The sequence below is a fragment of the Crocodylus siamensis genome, chromosome 5 (assembly GCF_052110815.1).
Source record: "Crocodylus siamensis isolate JL-2025a chromosome 5, ASM5211081v1, whole genome shotgun sequence".
Classification (NCBI taxonomy): Eukaryota; Metazoa; Chordata; order Crocodylia; family Crocodylidae; genus Crocodylus; species Crocodylus siamensis.
In genome coordinates this window covers 49,982,455-50,000,484 of record NC_143399.1, presented here as the reverse complement: position 1 = coordinate 50,000,484, position 18,030 = coordinate 49,982,455, and the positions used below count along the sequence as shown (strand labels likewise).

The window sequence follows — 18,030 nt, the reverse complement described above, 5'->3', positions numbered from 1 at the left end:
CACCCCAGGGTGTTGGGGGAACTAGCAGGGGTTATTGCAGGGCCCTTGGCACGGCTTTATGAGCGCTCGTGGTGCTTGGGCCAGGTGCCAGATGATTGGAAGATAGCCAATGTGGTCCCCATCTTTAAAAAAGGGAGGAGGGAGGACCCGGGCAACTACAGGCCCGTCAGTCTTACCTCTAACCTTGGGAAACTCTTTGAGAAGATCATCAGGTAGCACATCTGCGATGGGCTGGCTTCAGGGATGATGCTCAAGGGGGCATTAGGGGCAAGTCATGTCAGACCAACCTGATTGCCTTTTATGATCAGGTCACAAAAGCCTTGGATGCATGTGTCACTGTGGACGTAGTCTTTCTGGACTTCAGCAAGGCCTTTGACACCGTCTCCCACCCCATCCTCGTTAAAAAACTAGGCAACTGTGGCATTGATGCCTACACAGTCAGATGGATTGCAGATTGGCTGAAGGGTCGTACACAGAGGGTGGTGGTGGACAGGTCATATTTGACCTGGGGAGCAAGTGGGCAGCAGAGTCCTCCAGGCTCAGTCCTTGGGCCTGTGCTGTTCAATTTCTTTATCAGCAATTTGGACAACAGGTTGAAAAGCAACCTGTTTAAATTTGCTGGTGTTATCAAAATTTGGGCTGAGGTGAGCACGCTAGTAGGGAGGGAAAGAAGCAAGACCTGGATAGATTGCAGGGGTGGGCTAACAAAAACAGGATGCGTTTCAATACCGATATGTGCAGGGTGATGCACTTGGGCAGTAGTAACCAGCAGCACACTTATAAGTTGGGAAACTCCCTTCTTGAGAGCACAGAGGGAGAAAGGGATCTTGGAGTCATTATTGACTCCAAGATGAACATGGACCGACAAGGCAAGGTCACGGTTGGCAGGGCTAACTGGACCTTGTCGTGCATCCACAGATGCATCACGAGCAGGACCAAGGAGGCGATCCTCCCTCTCTGTGCAACACTGGTCAGGCCACAGCTGGAGTACTGCATCCAGTTCCGGGCACCGCACTTCAGGAGAGATGTGGACAACACAGAGGGTCCAGAGGACGGCCACCCGCCTGATCCGGGGACAACAGGGAAGACCCTACAATGAGAGACTGCGGGACCTGAACCTGTTCAGCCTTCACAAGAGAAGGCTGAGGGGGGACCTGGTGACCGTCTATAAACTCACTAGGGGGGACCAGAAGGGTTTGGGGGAGACACTGTTTCCCCTAGTGGCCCCTGGCATGACAAGGAATAACGGCCATAAGTTGTTGGAGAGTAGGTTTAGATTAGACATCCGCAAGAACTACTTCACAATTAGGGCAGCTAGGATCTGGAATCAACTTCCAAGGGAAGTGGTGCTGGCTCCTACCCTGGGGGTCTTTAAGAAGAGGCTTGATGTCTACCTGGCTGGAGTCATTTGGGCCCAGTTTTATTCCTGCCCAGGGTGGGAGTTGGACTTGAAGATCTACAAGGTCCCTTCCAACCCTACTTCTATGATTCCATAATAAATGCTAGATTTTAGCACGTGTACATGGCTCCTGTGTAATATTCTGTCTGATGGCTTGTCTGTCTAGAGCTGTTTTAGACTGGTCAGAGGAAAGGGTGATCAGAAGAGCTGGGAAGGGCAAGGAAGGATGTGGAATTTCCTCTGAACCTCTCTTCTAGGCATGTATTTGGAGGAGCTCAGGATAAAAGAGAGAGACTTTGAAGGCCCCACACAAAACAAGAAATAAAAATATTAAGTAACTATGGAAAATGAGGGAAGTTTTAAGTGACTTATCAAAAAAGGCTTCAATTCATTTCATACTGCTACTGAAATTTCAGTTTTTGACACATTTCAGTGTGCTACCCAAACTGGTGGGCTTACACAAGAGCTTAGGTCAAGTACCGTACATATGTCTCTGCTTACAGTACACAGGGACTGAGCTCCTGACTTCCACAGGCTCTGAAGAATTTGGGAGACAAATTGGATTCCTGAAAAGCCATGCAAGGTAACCCTGCTGGACTGGCCTATTTTAAAAGCACTTTTCATTTTTCAGGCTGTTTTGCCTCAAAGCAGCTTGTTCAGCAAATGAATGCCTCTCTTCCCCTTCTCAAAGCATCCCTGCATCTCTGTCACTATATGAACCAGGCATGGCTGCTGTGGTCACCTGATGCACAAATGGTATCTTAGGAGTTGACGAGGTCCAACGGTCACAAACTCCTGCAAGACCGTTTCAGGCTGGACATAAGGAAGAATTTCTTTACTGTCCGAGCCCCCAAGGTCTGCCAGCGGAGGTGGTTCAAGCACCTACATTGAACACCTTCAAGAGTAAATTGGATGCTTATCTTGCTGGGATCCTATGACCCCAGCTGACTTCCTGCCCTTTGGGCAGGGGGCTGGACTCGATGATCTCCCAAGGTCCCTTCCAGCCCTAATGTCTATGAAATCTATGAGTTCTGCAAAATGTGACTGTGGCAATCCTGATCAAACTATGGACCACATAATAACACTCTGCCCTCTATATAAATTTGACAGTGACATTGCAGAGATATAGTCCCTTTCCTCAAGAGCATTAGACTGGTTAACTAACCTTAAATTGAACTTATAACTGTTGCTCCAAGGCAGCCATATGAAAGAAGACAACTGAACAGAACCTTCAAAGCAAAGAAAGGCCTGCCCACTCCAGTAAAGGAGGGGCCACTCAACCCAGTACACAAAAATAAAAAAGGGTGCAAAGGAGTGGGAGGGGGGAGAGAGAGAGGAGAAGGAGGAATGCAAGTTGCAGGGTCAAAGTGATCAACAGCTCTGAAACCTGATTTCTTCTACGAGTCTATAGAGCAAGCACCACAAACAGCAGCAGTATAACCTTGCACAAACAGTCCTGCAGTTGTCCCTTCTGAACCATGCTGAGGTGCATCTAGGGATGCAGGTGGGTTAGTTGCCATGAATCTCCAGTACTCAGCTTCTGTCAGTCAGAACTCCAAGTGCAATGCAACCATTTCTCCAGAAGGAGCCAGACAGTGACCATCTCATTCCTCAAAAGCCACTGGACAGCTGCAGTTAGAGGCTACTAGTCATCACTGAGTTAGAACAGATTTAAACCAGTGACCTAAAAATGAAAGACTCCATTTCCCACAATCAGTCTGCCCAATCCTCCATACTCTTCACTTTGATTTACTTCTTTAATAAATGTGTGTTTCTTAGTTTCCTGAGCACTCTTGTAATAAACGCATAAAAGAGCATCTAAGAGAGGTGCACAAATTTGGTGTATAAAATGCAAGTCTCCAGGTTGCCAGAAGACCTAACTGCTATGAATTTCATTGCACCCCTGATTTGACAGTTTCAGAAAAGTACAACCTGTGCTTTACTTACATGCAGCACTGATAAAGAGGAGCTAAGATACTTCTTTCATCCAGGGAGGGGTTTCCAAAACTGAAAGAAAAAAAAAAAAATCAGAAGCAAATGAACACTCAGCACCCTTTTAAACCGCACTAGGTTTCATAAGGAATTTGAAATCAATACCAGACAATTTCATGCTCCAACAGCTCAAATCATTTAAATTAAAATACAACCAAGCCATGACCATTTTCATATGCAATTACCAACAGTCCATACTAATGCACTTGACAAACAGCAACAGTCACTTCAGCTTATCTAGTCCCTTACTCTGCCCAGGCATTTCACAAACATTGTGAAGGACTTTAATAATATAAGCCCTTGCTACTGCTAAGAAGGGGAGAAAAGTGAGTTATGAATCTGGCTTAAAAGAGAAAAAGTATCGTCCCCCTGACATTGTTAGACAGGGAATGAAGGAAGGAACAGCCAGCTGACACATTCAGATGCTACAGCTGGCCAATCTTAGGCCAACAGTTTGGCATACAAGAAGGTGACCAAGTTCAGCCCATTACGATCACTCAACTGGAGAACTACCAAAAGGACTCCATAGCATATTTCAGGTCTCATCTAAAAAGATGCTACAGAAACTTTGACCAAAGTTTGTTTTTTTTCCCTGTCATATATTAATTTTAAATGTTCCTAACAAAAGGAAGGTCCATTTTAATTTAATAAAAATTAATGTTTAATAAGGTCCATTTACTAAAAAAAGCCTGAAGCTATTCTGCTCAGTTGTCTGAGTTACTAATAAGCATGTGTCTTAAAAAGCTGGAGTATATTTTTCTATTCTTTATTCATTCAGGCAACTTAAAAGGCTTTATACAAACTGTAAAAACCCACTTCCAGGATTGGGAAGCCCCAAAAGGAAATTATTTTAGAAGGTTATGAGCATATGAACATAGATAACTATAATGAATACACAGACATAATAACTATCACATTCATTCCCAGGTGCTTAACATATAATTCCCCCAACTTCTCCATCGCCAAGACATTTTAAAAATCCACCATTTTTGCAGGATGCACTCAAAGTAATCTAAAAGCACCAGTACTTAAATGTTCCCAGTGTGGAACATGTTCCTGCTGGCATTTTGGAGTGTTATTGAAGAGCCTGATGTATAGAGACAAGGATGAGTATTAAACTGAGCCTTGCTTATTTCACACAGATTAGAGATACGGACAGCACATGGACAGACCAGGGCATCCAAAAGGAAGAAAGGTAAAACAATAATATTAAAGGAGATGGAAGTTTCCAAGCTATTTAAAAGATCTGTCCAGATGATGGAAAAGGGTGCATTTTAAAAACAAGCTTGCTACTAGAAACACTCTTTGGCTCCAAAGTTGTACACTAAATTCCCAATTAAGACAGAGCAACTCATATTTTAAACACATTACCTGGTAAGGACTGACCCTAAGAGCAGCATTCCCTCTAAGCTGCGTGGTGTGTGCGGCCACGCAGGCACGCCTGGCAGCATGGCATGAGCGTGCCCGTGCGGCTGCGCACGCCATGCAGCTTAGAGGGAATGCTGCCTAAAAGGGTACCTAATGACAACAGCTGTCAGCTACCGTGCCACTTTTTATTTTTATTTTTTTACATATCAACATTCTAGAGCAGGCAAACCCCAAATGTAGGCACAGTCTAGAAGAGAAGCTTTAGTTATAGAACCCCAAACACAATTTTACATTAAGCCTACACTGAGTGTAAAAGGGTGCTCCAGTCTTATTGTCTGATTCATAAAAGGATACTCTGTCGTCCTCTAGACAGGATCTAAAAGTACAGAACCTCATTATTCAAAAGAAGTTAAGAGTCTTTACAGGGCACTAGTAGAAACTGTCACAAGAGCATACAAAGTGCCAGCAGTGGAGAACACATCACAAAGATCAAGACAAGCTTTAAAAAAATTCATCTTCAAGAATTATTAGTGAAATACTGCATTTCAAGCCTTTAGTGGCTTAACCAAATATCTATCCAGATGAATTAAAACTGCCTATCTACAAATGTCAAGGCCACTGAGCACCTATGTTATTTGAAAGGACTTGCTGTACGGAATACTGACAAGAGTTTTAGCCTGGAGACAGTGTAATGGACAACTATGGGAAATGCAGAATGTAGCATGGATAACTTTATCATCAGTGGCCAGAAGCACTAACATTACGTCCACCTTTTGGCATTATCCAGAAGAATGAGCATACTGGCCCCTTCATCATCTTGGAAGCTTTCATAGTGATGTCGGTCAGCATTCCCAATCAAATAGTCAAAGATGGAAGTGTCAATGATGTCAAGGAGGCGGGGGCCAGCGTCATAGGGTGAGGTCTTCTTCACAGCATCGCAGTAGCTTTCATCATACTCCCACCTGAAGGCAGACAAAGAATCAAAGTCAAAGCCATATCAAAAAAAGATGACAGCTAGAGGCTCTGGCAGAACAGCCCAGGAAGACTCACTCTTGCACTTCAATGAAACAAGTTTGTTGGTTTTTTTAATATTTTTCTTTTCACGTAAGAGTCTTGAGCACAGTCAGGTTGACATAAAGGGATTTTAACAGTGACCATTACTTAAACAAAGGAAAACAGGGCTCACTTAACATAACTAACACATTGAAACCTTAGTGAACACAAGGTGAGCTATAGTTTTAACACATTAACTATGGACCTGTTCTTGGTAAAACCAGAGCCAGTTATTTTCTCCCACAATGCTCATTTACTCTTCCTGTTCATTATACAGTACTTGAGGTCGCAACACTGAATTCCCAAATAAGATACTGCAGAATTCTCACCTTGTCTTTCTAAATGCTGCCTTAGACCAAGCTCCTTGAGTGCACTGTCTAATTCTATTCTGGATTTGTTTTCCCCTTTTCAACAGCTCTCTATCCATCTTTCTTCTCTAATGAAAATGGCCTCAGAAGGTCACTAATGACCTCCACCTCACCAAATATAAAGTCCTCTTTTATTTACTCATTCTTCTTTTGTCCAGAACTGCCTTGGCACAATGGATCATCCTCTTTGTCCTTGAAAGCTGCTCCCTTGCTGCATTCCCATAGTACTATTTATCCTCCATCTCCAACTGCTCCTTCAGAATCTCCCACCCTCTTCTCCACAGGCAAACCCTCGGGGCTCTCTCTTTTCTGCTCTTCATGCATTCAGGATTTAGGTTTGGGATACTCTGATTGTTTCTTCCTGCAGCACATACTACAAGAGAGGCTCTCATGGGACACTTGCTTTCCCAATACCTAAACTCCAATCAGCTTAGTTCTAAAGACAGTTCATTCCTTGTACCCCCATGAAGCGTTTCACAGATTATAGTCTGAAAAATTAACCCACCCACAGCTCCAGCTACATCCTTCAGGGCGATCAACTAAAAGAGATTCTTCTTCACTCTCTGCCCCTGACAATATATCCTCAACAACCTACCACTGTTTCAACCTCCACATGAAAAAAAAAAATTTCCATCCAAAATGTTTTCCACTCCCTTCACTATCAGAGTCGACTATTCCTCATTTTTCTTTCTTACTATTATTTGCAACCTGGATGACATATCTACAACTCTCCATGACAAGGTTCCCATTAGGTCTTCTCATTCCTTCCTCTAAGTCTCTCAAAGCCATTCTTTCTCTCCATCAAAACTGCTGAAATCCTGCATTATGCCATGGTCATCTATGACCTTTCCTAAGCAAGAAGTACCTGTCCTATAACCCTTTCCATCCAAGGATTTCAATGTACTTCACAAAACACCAATTATCTCTGAAACGCCTCAGACCCTCTGCAAACTGGGAATACAGATCAAGGAAATGTCAATTGCATAGGTTAGCTGACCTGCCCTGACCCTACTCCTTAGTTGCCAAAAGTCATGTAATGGACCAGCAGCAGAGACAAAATTAAAATGTAGCTGTTCTGACTGTCTCAATAGCCATGCTATCTCCAGAGGACTGAAGTAAATTGTACTTGGGCCTTCCTGTATCTAACTCTTTTTCTAGTTATCCCAAGCACCATGACGAAAGTCTCTCATTGCTCTGAATATATCCCATATGCCATGTCCTCAAAACCTCTCACTTGCATCTTCTCTTCTTCTTTCATCATAGCTAAGCTCCACCTCCTTATATTTAAATATACTGCATAAATACACAGCTCCTACACCTTATTTTATATTGGTTCCTATGCTGCATAGACCCCCAATACGTTACCCACACCAATCTCACAAGTGCTCCTTTTATCTTTTTCATGTGTTTTAATTAATGCTTTTCAGGACCATGCTTAATCTTTTTGGAACAGCTTCCCCTTTCCTATCTACCAAATTACCATCTTTTTCTTCCTCTCATTTTTCATGCAGGCTTCCAATGCTGACTCTGTCCCCAACACCATCTGCTCCTCCATTTATTTCCAATCTTACATGGTATTAGAATCATATTGTGACTCCAAAGGTCACAGGAGATCTCATCTATTACAGGACTGAAAAAGGCTACATTTTCTAATGGCACTATAGAAATAATATTAAGGAGGATTACTCTGGACAAGGCATAAGCAGCAGGATTGGGAGGATAAACTCGAACAGAAATATCTTCCATAATTAGCACCAGCAGGAAGTAGATTTCATAACATATGGAATGTATGTTGATTTCTGCCCCTGCTCCCTCAGTTAGGTTTGCACAGGTTGAAAGCAGCAATACAGTTAAATAAAAGGAAAAAGTCCTAACATAGTTTGACCCCATTTACATAAACTATGTTGTTATAATATCAAAATTATCATGATAGAATAGGTAGTAAAATACACTGTGCAGACAGCCTCTTTAAGATGTGAAATGGCTTCTTAGAGAAAAAAAGAAGAAGAAAGAAAGAAAAGCTTTCTGTTCTTTCCAAACTTACAAAGATTAGATGATTCTGGCCTTAATTTAGTTCAGAACTTAAATCTGTGTTGAACACCTTGTGGCTTCCAACTTTAAAAAGGGAACACCAACTTGCTGCTGAACGAGACCCTTTCAGAAGCCAAAGAGTAGGTATTTAACATTTTAAAACAGATTATACCATGAGGTCAGATTCTGTGAACAATCAGATTATCAGAAATGAATGGGAACAACTTAATTCAGGGATTGAGAATATCCCACTGATCACTTATCCAAGACCAGCACTTGGAAAAGTTTATGGGTCTTGGCAAAACATTTACCTCAAACAGTTGCGGAGGTACTGTAAACTCTTGTGACCATACACATTTCTTTGTCTAACCATACTGTTCTGGCATGAAGACAGGGTCTATATATTGCTGGTAATCAGCTAATAAAAACAACTTCTTAGTTATAAATTCTTTAAGGTGAGATATAATGTGCTGTAAACACACAGGAATTTGTTCTTGAGAAAAAAAAGGAATTATGTCTTTAAGAAGATGCAAGAAATCTCCCAGAAATACACCAAAACAATTCTGGAATGAAAACTCCAAAAAAAAAGAAAAGAAAAGAAAAAGAAAACAAGCACAGAAAAGCAGAAAATGCAACAAAATCCATGAAAATTAGGCATGATGGGTAAGAGTTCAGTGTCACATTACGTTATTATCATCTTTATTAGCTTTGTACTAAACTTATGGTAGACACAGTGACAAAGCACCAGCAGCATGGATCTAACACTGGCCAGTAATCTCAGTGATGTGGCTGAGTTGCTCAGAAACCTCACTTGACTTGTGGGATAATTTACCTTCTAGGCAGGCAGTGGCATGCTAATCATTCCAGGATGCCCTAAGGACTTCTCCCTCACTAGCCCAAATTAAAAGATGTCCTATCAGGTCTTTATTTGTAGCACCAGTTCAAGAAATCTGGCTGCAACTCCCTTTGGACCATGTGAATATTTTAATTGGCTAGTCACAGCTAAACACTGTGAAGATAATCTGACTGGGAACTGCTACATTACAGGGTTATGGGGTGCAGATACCTGGCCAGTTTTCCTTCACGGTAAGTTCTGCCCCAAGGGTGCCGGTGCTTCTGAAGAGGCCAGACATCAGGTAGCCACAGAGTGACTGATCCCTCCATGATGTCCCCCTCCGCACATGCTGGTTCTGTTTCCCGACAATAATAACACTTCCCATAGAAACAAGTATTATTACCTAAAAAACAAAAAACAAAAAAGCAACACACAATGACAAGAATACAAATAAATCTATGGCAGCATCCAGTCATGGCAGAATCATGAGAGTTTTTTGCGAAGTCCTCACACAGGGGTTCGCTACATTTGCTCTCCATAAAGAAGGAAACAAAACTTTTCCCTGTCTCTTTGAAGGGAGCACTACCTGGAGATAAAACCAAGAGAAATATACTCATCTTTTAAGGTATGAAAAGCTCTGCATGGATACAGGAACTTTTTCTATGATTGAATATATTATAATACATACAAATACATACACAAATTATATCATAGCACCACTGGATGAATAATGACAGTCACACAGGCAACCTCAATTCTTGCAATTTCTAACTTTCAAGTGTTTTGCTTTGCAATCTTAATATTGTTCTTTTAAAGCTTGTGTGTGCACATGTGCTTTCCTAATATTGTAGAACAGCAAATCAAAAGCCCTCCAAAAGTGCCATCATGTGGCATTATGCTGTCCAGCTGCAAGGATCATTAATAGAAGCAAACCTTTAGATCCACCACACAGACCTCAGCTCCTTTAGCTGACAGATTAAGTGAAGGCAATAATGGGCTAGCATCTCTGTGTGGCCCTACAGTACAAGGATGGATGGACACCTTGCAAGAGGCTTTGACAGATATTTACTGACAGCAGATGAAGATTGGAACTTTGCAGTCTTTGGCTACTTTCCAGACCCTGGAGAGAAATATGTTTTCCAATTCAGGGGTCAGAAACCTATGGCCCCTGGGCTGGCCCTAGCTCACAAAGGTTGGGATCCAGTTCACAAAGGAGTTTAGAGCCAGCTCAGAGTAGCACAGGGAGGCAGCATGCAGCACCATAGCCATCTGTCCTTTCTGCAGTCCTCTTTATTGCTCTCTTATGCCTGTACTTATTCTTGTTGCTGAGAGGCCAGGGATCAGCAGTGAGGATAAGTGCAGGCAGCTCGGACTCTGGAAGGGGATACCAGGAAAGGTGGGGGGAGGGAGATTTCTGGCCCTCAGCAGGGGGCCAGGTTGCAAGCTCCAGCCTATGGTAGCAAAAGATGGCTGATCTCTGTTCTAATGGACATAAGCTTTTGCCTGCTCTTCACCAAAATTAACTCCTTCGGCTTTGCCTCTATGACCTGCAGTCTAGCCCCTTGCCTATGTAGCTTCAGGTTTCAGCCTCCTACTTTTTTGTGCAATCATTTCCCTTTCCCAAAATTCAGTGTCCACCCTACCCTAGGCCTTGTTTCATGTCTTGACAGGCTTCTAGTCCTCTCTGCTCCCCACCACTCCCCAGCCTTAAGATCCTTATCCAACTTCCTCCCACCCTCTTTGTTCCACTCTCTTTACCCAGGTAATCCAGTACTATCCCCTACTCCTGGCTCCTTGTCAGATCTCTCTCTCTCTCCCTGATTCTGTCCCAGGCTACTCTGAGGTCTGACTAGATGATTTATCATCATTTCTGACCTTAAAAAAAATCATGAACGCTCCAACCTTTCCCCTCTCTCCCCAAGGCAGTTGTTAGTCCCTTCCAATTTCCTACCTGATTCTTTCTCCACCGACACCAGATTTCAGTCCTAGGCATGTGTCCACCCCTCCATCTTCCCTGCCTGCTCCTTCTCCAAATTAACTCTCCATTACACCTCCCCAAGCTAGGTCTGGCTCCCATTTTTATTTAGGCAGCTTTCTCTTCCCCACACTACATAGATGTCAGTAAAGTGATCTCTGGGAGCACAACAGAGACAGGTTCTCTACTCCCTGTTCAGCTGCCTGGCCCTAACAAAGAGCTGTAGCAGCCCAGAGCTACCAAAGCAGGGCAAATCCTGCTCAACCCCAAAGTGCAACTTGCCTAGCAGAGATGGGATCTTCAGGTGTTACCACTGTGTAAGTGCCATCCACTAGTCTATATGGAGCATGTGTGAACTGTGATATTTAAAAAGCTTGGTCAAAAGACTTGGTTAAATTTGAATGTTGATAAACAACAACCTCCAGGCACGTTTTTTAACACAAAGAAATATAACTTTTCATAACTGGACTGAAATAAGTAATAACTAAAGCACAAAGCATTAGTTTGAGGCATAACTACCATCTGGAAATAGTTTGCCTTAAATGACTAAACCCAGTGAACTGCTATGACCTAAATACTGAAAACAGTTCTAATTATGATCACCTCAGCCTATTTTATGTACAGTGTCTCAATGCTTCGCACACTGTGGTTTTAAGCAAACATCATCCATTACCATTTGGTGTGTCAGCCAAATCTTTCCAGCTCTCCATTCGTGTTTAGCATAGACCTAAAGAATAATTCCATTTTTTTGCTTCAGACATTAGGGAGAAAATATTTATTCAAATAATTCCAACAGCCATACAACAGGCATAAAAAGGTAAAGGAAATTAGTTTTTGTAAAAAAAAACAAAACAAACCCCAAACCAACCCTGCCAAGTAAGTTTATGCAAGTGTCAAAATCCTTCCAATGACACGAAGCAGCTTATTACATCCCTATAGTATAGTTAACTGATCCACAACTATGCCAAATTCTCATAGCTCTTTTTATTGGTTGGCTTAACATGTTGTTGTTTGTTTGGTTTTTTTTTTGTTGGGGGAGGGGTTGCTTCACAAATGATATAATCCACTTACCCAGTGTCAAGAAAGTACTTAGCAGCTGCTCTGTGGCAATGGGTTTGATCTCTGTACGGAGATTCACAAACCGGCCAACCACCAGCGGAGCTCGTCGGAACCCCAGAATTCTGTTTTTAGGAAAGAGATGGCAAGACATGGGAATCTGTGACATGGACACATGCTAAATCCCCCAAACACAGTTTTCAGACCAGTGAGCCAACTCAGAGATTTCATAGTTGGTAGGATCAGAAGGGACCTGAGCAGATCATCAAGCCCAACCCCCTGCCATGGCATCAATAAGACAATCACATATTCTATAATAGGTGATCAGGTTGGAGCTCCACCCCTCCATTTCTCATTTCTTCCAAGACAGGCAGGAGACTTTTCTTTGGCAAACAGCCGGATAAATGATAGTCCCTTTACAGGCCGTCAGAGACACTCCTTTATTGGCCAGAAAAGACATGACAGAACAACATGAGATATACCTTTGCTGCAAGGGCAGAATATGCTGTTTTTGCAGTACTAAACACAGGAAATGAGACCTTGCATCAGAACATGGATGTCATTTCTTGTGTAGCAATGCAAAGTAGTAACTGTAAGGTTTTGCTCTGTTCACAGCAAGAGACAGTTTCTGGGGATTACTAAAAACTCTCCAATTAATTCATATGTTGAAACCCCAATTCAATTACACTTGAAAGTGGACAATATAATTTGAAAAATCCTGCTGTGTCTGAAAAATACAAAGCCATTTGTAAGCACAAAAAAAGATGGGAAGATTCATCTTACGTTTAATACAATAAATATCATCATTTAGGACACATGGATTCCATTCTTGTGTCTGTCACAGGCTTACTTCATGGCAACAGGCAACTTGGGCACTTAAGGCATTTATACACATATTTTTTATCCCACGATGTGCCAGAGATCTGCTACTTCAGAGAAGACTTGATTAACTGAATCTGTTCCACATGTGAGCCAAGGCAAACTACGCTGTGCCACATACAGTTGTGTAAGTAGTGAAATGCGTGTCAGTATGCAGAAAACGGTGGCGGTGAACTTTTGATGTATTTTTGTTCAAAAGTTTGCCACCACCAGTTTCTCAGTGCTGATGTGCATTTCACTGCTTATACAACTGCAAGCATTGCAGCACTTACACATGTGTAAAAATGCCCCTTGAATGGGATTTTTAATAGTGCTTAAGTTAGTTAAGCATGCAAGTATCAATGCAATATGTGTACTTAACTCAGGCACCTGAAAATTGCACCCTATTCCAAAAACAGAAAATGCCTATTGTACACAGAGGTAGTGAGGTTTATTTGATACCTGCCAAGTGTTTTCAGATCTTCAACTAAAAACGAAGATTGCAAAGTAGTATTTAAAAACAGGCATAACAGAACACAAGTCTCAGCAAATTATGTACAACATTCAGAACAGAAAAAAGGGTTGTGCGTGGCCACATGCACAATTATTTAAGCTACAGAAGCAAAGGTGGTAGCTACATGAAAACAGGCACAGAAATGAGACTATATGAAACAGTTGTCCCTTAATGGATCAGAATCTACGTTAAAGAGGAACACCTAATTGAGATGGAGAGTGGGGATGTCAACGTATGCCTCAGGCTTAAGAGCATACTACATACAGCAAAATTCAAGAGGTTAATTTCACAACCATTAGGACAAAAACTGACTTTAGAAAAAAAACTTTGAATTTTTCAGAATCTGGACTTGCCAGAGGAAGTAAGAGGAAAAAGAAAATCAGGTGATAGTAATACACCCACTACTTTTGATACTCCTGCTCTAAAGAAATCCCCTTCAGAGATCCAAGCACAACAATTTTGGGCTAAAAACTTAACATCAGTTTCTCCAACTAAAGGTTAACACAGAATCTGCAATGGTTGTAAATTAGAAGGAAAATGAAACTCAAAGTCTGGGGATCTCCAGTGAGAGAAAATGGGATTGGAGTGATATCTCTTACAAGCAAATGTAATTGCATTTAGGCTCTGTGGCAGCCAGTAGTGGGTGCTCCTGCGTTAAGCCACCCACCTCACTGCGCCCGACCACCTCATGTCTGGCCGACTCCCTTCCTGGAGCACACCCGCTAGCCTGGGGTAAAAACTGCCACCACCCAGGGCTGGGCTTGATTCTGGCTTTGTGTCTCCTGTGTAACACAGGCCTACTAGCCCTTGAGGATACTTGACTCACTTCAAGCACCTGGGGGTGCTTCCCAAAGTCAGAAGCACAAGTAGTGGTCTCCCTTAGTCAGCCGACCCAAGGGGACCCCAAGGCATAATCTAGGCCCACTCTCATTAAGTCTCCCATGCTAGGTACAAAGAAGAACTTTATTAGTTACAAGGGGTAGGGTTGGAATAGGGTACAGCAACATCAGAGAAATCCCATAGAGCAAACTGGGTAGCCTTTGATCACGCATCTGAGTTACTGCAAGCTATCTATCTAGTTAGATCTCAGGTAGCTTACTCACAAGTATCATCCAGAGGCAGGTGGAGATTCCCACTGGAGGCAGGCAGTTTCTTGATCGTGAGTTTTAAGACAGAGAGCAAGTTTCAGATGGTGCAGCTCTTCTCTCTCTCTCTCCGAGTCCTCCTCATGGCTGCTGTCCCCTCCTTTTGGGCAGTCCTTAACTTATGACCCTTATGACCTCATTTACCTGGCCCAACGGAGGCCAGCACCTGTTGGCTGTCAGCCAAACAATTTGAAATGCATCTCTAGTTGCTGGGCAGACTGGCAGTTCCTAACTCCCTAGGGAGCCCAAGCCCCTTTCCCAGATATGTGATGCCAGTCACGTAGGCAGAGGGAGCAGGTTCTCCCCCTCCTTCAGGACTGTATCCAGCTCAGGTTACCTAAAGAGACAGGGTAATGTGTGTATCCTCTGCTGGGCCCATCCTAACCAAACTGTCACAGAGCAGAGTTTTTGGGGAGAAACAGAGGTGGCCTTCTGCCACAGGCTCATCCCATTGCTAAACAGCAAGAAGGAAAAATACATGGTTGTGAAGATACACAGCTGTTAGGGGTGTGCAAAGCAGACCCTATTCGGTTTGGATTCGGATTCGGTCTGAATCAGGAACAGTGATTCAGTTAATTGATTCGGATCACTGTCCCCGATTCGATTCGGCCGAAGTTGAATCTGAAGATTCTATGCTGATTCAGAGAATCAGCGATTTGGACATAGACACAGCTTTAAAAGATTTTTCTACATTCTTTGAAGTAGCAGGCGTGGCTCATGATCGCTGCGATGCTGGGGTGCATGGAGAGTCCCACAGGAACGCAGGGGGGCCTACAAGTGCTCACCGGTGAACCTGGAAGTGGACCAGAAGTATTTCCGGTCCACTTCAAGAGGGAGTACTCTGGGGGCACCCCCTGCACCACCTATGGCTCGGCCAAAAGGAACCCTGGGTGCCCCCGCCCAGACCTAGGAGGCACCAGTCACTGAGCTGGGGGAGGACGTGGCGGGGCTCTGGTTCACTTCTGGGTCTGCTGCCAAGTGTGCTGGGGACTCCACCCCCACATTTCTGTGGGACACCCCATGTGCCCTAGCATCGCAGCACTCACAAGCCCCTGCTACCTAGAGGTATGTAGAAAAAACATTTAAAAGCTGTCTCTATGTCCTGATTTCCTAATCTTTCCAAATCGATTTGGAGGCTTCCGATTCAATTCAGAGAGATTAAAGGGTCCTCTGGTTCAATCTGGATTCAGCGATTCAGCCACTGAATCATGCTGAATCTCCGCCGAATAGAATCAGAGACTGAAGCTACCCACCCCGGTAGCCAGACTCCACCTTTTTTTATCCTACTGACTGTGAAAGAGGAAGTGAACCTGGCATAAGTTCTGGAACAAAACAGTCTGGCAGCATACTGCTTTTGTACAAGGGATAATACAGGAATAGATAATGAAATTGTCATTAATAAACCAGAATGCTGCCTCCAAAAGTGTACAGCATCTACCCAAAACAGGGAGACATCACCATCCAGAGCAAACACAAATACAAGTAACATGTAGGCAGAGGGCTGTCACTGGATATTTGCTTGGGATAGGGATATGGCTCTTAGAAAGACAGGAGAAAAACCAAAGAAGCAAGGAAGAGAAGGTAGCCAAGAACAACAGTCACAAAAGTACTGGCATCATGGGCCTGTGAAAATGCTAAGAAAGTGCTGGATAGAAAGGGGCATGGAACTAAAAGCAAATAAAATACTTCCTGCTATCCAATTCTCCCATGTTCAGAGGGACAAGATCTGTACATTTGCTGTAAATAAACTGGACTATATCAAATATATCCAGTTTCCTCCAAAATTTCCCCTCATTACCTACAAGCCTCAAATTTTGGCTCATCACTCAGGTAAAAAAGTACAATAGCATATCTGTATGCTATTGCTATCTATGCATATAAATAGCTAATCCCTCTTCTAATCTTGCTTATTTTTATCTTAATGATATCCTATGCAGCAATGACTTCCACAGATGATTTACACAATTGTGCAATAAAAATCATTTTGAATACACCACCATTTATTGTCATTAAAACATACCTTGTTTTGGAATCAAGACATTAGGAACAGAAGAAACCAATTTACTTTCTTTAGACCATTCGTTTCATATACTTTTATCATGACCCTCCTTACTCATCTTTTCCTGTATTTTCAATCATTTCACAGGAGTTTTCAATGCCCCTCTACTTTTTGAGGCCCTTTTCTGAACCCGCTCCAATTGCATACCAGCCATTTGGGGGCAAAATGAAAATGACTGCATCCATAATATTCTAGATGAAACTGCACCACTGATTATGGCAATAGAATTATGATATTTTCTGTAGTCTTCATCCCATTTCTTAAGCATTCTTTGATCTGTTTGCATTTATGACTATTATGACTGCAGCTGCATCTCAAGCTGAGACTTTTATTGAGCTGTACACAATGATACCCAGGTCCCTTTCCTGAGTGGACCCATTAACTTAGAAGCTTGCAAAGTAGATGAATATTTTTCCTCCTCCAAAGTGCATTATTTTGCATTTACTGACACTAAACTTCACTTACATGGCACATTCTACTACCTTAGGTTACTCTAAAGCAGAAGTACCAAACTCACCCTGATTCTTGGACCAGAACCAGGCCCCAGTGCTCCTCCTGAGCCAGATCCATGGGTCTGGTGGTTCCGCAGTCGTGACAGGCCAGTGGGGGTCTAGCAGTGGCAGAGCCAAATTGTGACAGGCCAGGTGGCTGCAGAGTGACCATGGGCTATGTCATACAGCCCTTGCTTACTTTCCTGTCACAGATGCTGAATTCTACAGAAGGCCATACTCCTGCAGAGCCATACCTCCAACTCTTGGTAGACTGCCAGATGAACTAACTCCACAGGCCACATGTTTGACATCTCAGCTCTAATGTTTCACAGATTTTGTGGGACTTAACTAATATAAATAATTTTGTAATATCAGAAAATTAGGGATGCACCAATAAAGATTTTCTTAGCCGATAACAATACCCAATTATTCACCAGACATATTGGCCAATACTGATTCAATAACCAATTTACAGGAGCACAGTTGGACAGCACGGAGAGCAGCTCCCTGCATGTAAGTTTGTGGCGGGGAAGGGGCATCCGGGGGACCAGAGAGAGGACCCCACAGTGAGGGAGGGAGTGGGGCAGGGGCTGAGGACACTGCCCAGCCAGGGTGGTGAATGGGACCCCGGGGCTGGGACGGGGAGCAGGAGCCACAGGAGGCTTGTAAAGGGGATCAGCGTCCCTGTAATTAAAAATGACAGTGGGAGGTGCTTGAACTAAAGCTCATCAAAAAAGCTTTAGATCAAGTGCTGCCGCCACCATTTTTAAGCACGGGGATGTTTTTAGGAGCAAAGCCAAGTGGGATGAGGGCAGAGGTGGGCTGCCTATTGGGGCTTGGGGCTCTCTGCCTTGCTGCCTTTGCTCTGGAAGTCACATTCTGGCCG

At 43.2% G+C, this 18,030-nt stretch overlaps 1 protein-coding gene across 2 annotated transcripts in view; it reads right to left on the bottom strand.

Moving 5' to 3' along the window:
- FAM20B (FAM20B glycosaminoglycan xylosylkinase) overlaps positions 1 to 18,030 on the bottom strand; it is a 38,682-nt gene that overhangs the window by 4,824 nt on the left and 15,828 nt on the right. For both annotated transcript variants that reach the window (XM_090047465.1, XM_090047467.1), the window contains exons 4-7: positions 12,093 to 12,202; positions 9,278 to 9,449; positions 5,530 to 5,721; positions 3,347 to 3,406 (exon numbers count right to left, since the gene is read on the bottom strand). In XM_090047465.1, coding sequence (XP_089903591.1) covers positions 3,347 to 3,406; positions 5,530 to 5,721; positions 9,278 to 9,449; positions 12,093 to 12,202 — 534 coding nt within the window. The remainder of the gene's footprint in view (positions 1 to 3,346; positions 3,407 to 5,529; positions 5,722 to 9,277; positions 9,450 to 12,092; positions 12,203 to 18,030) is intronic.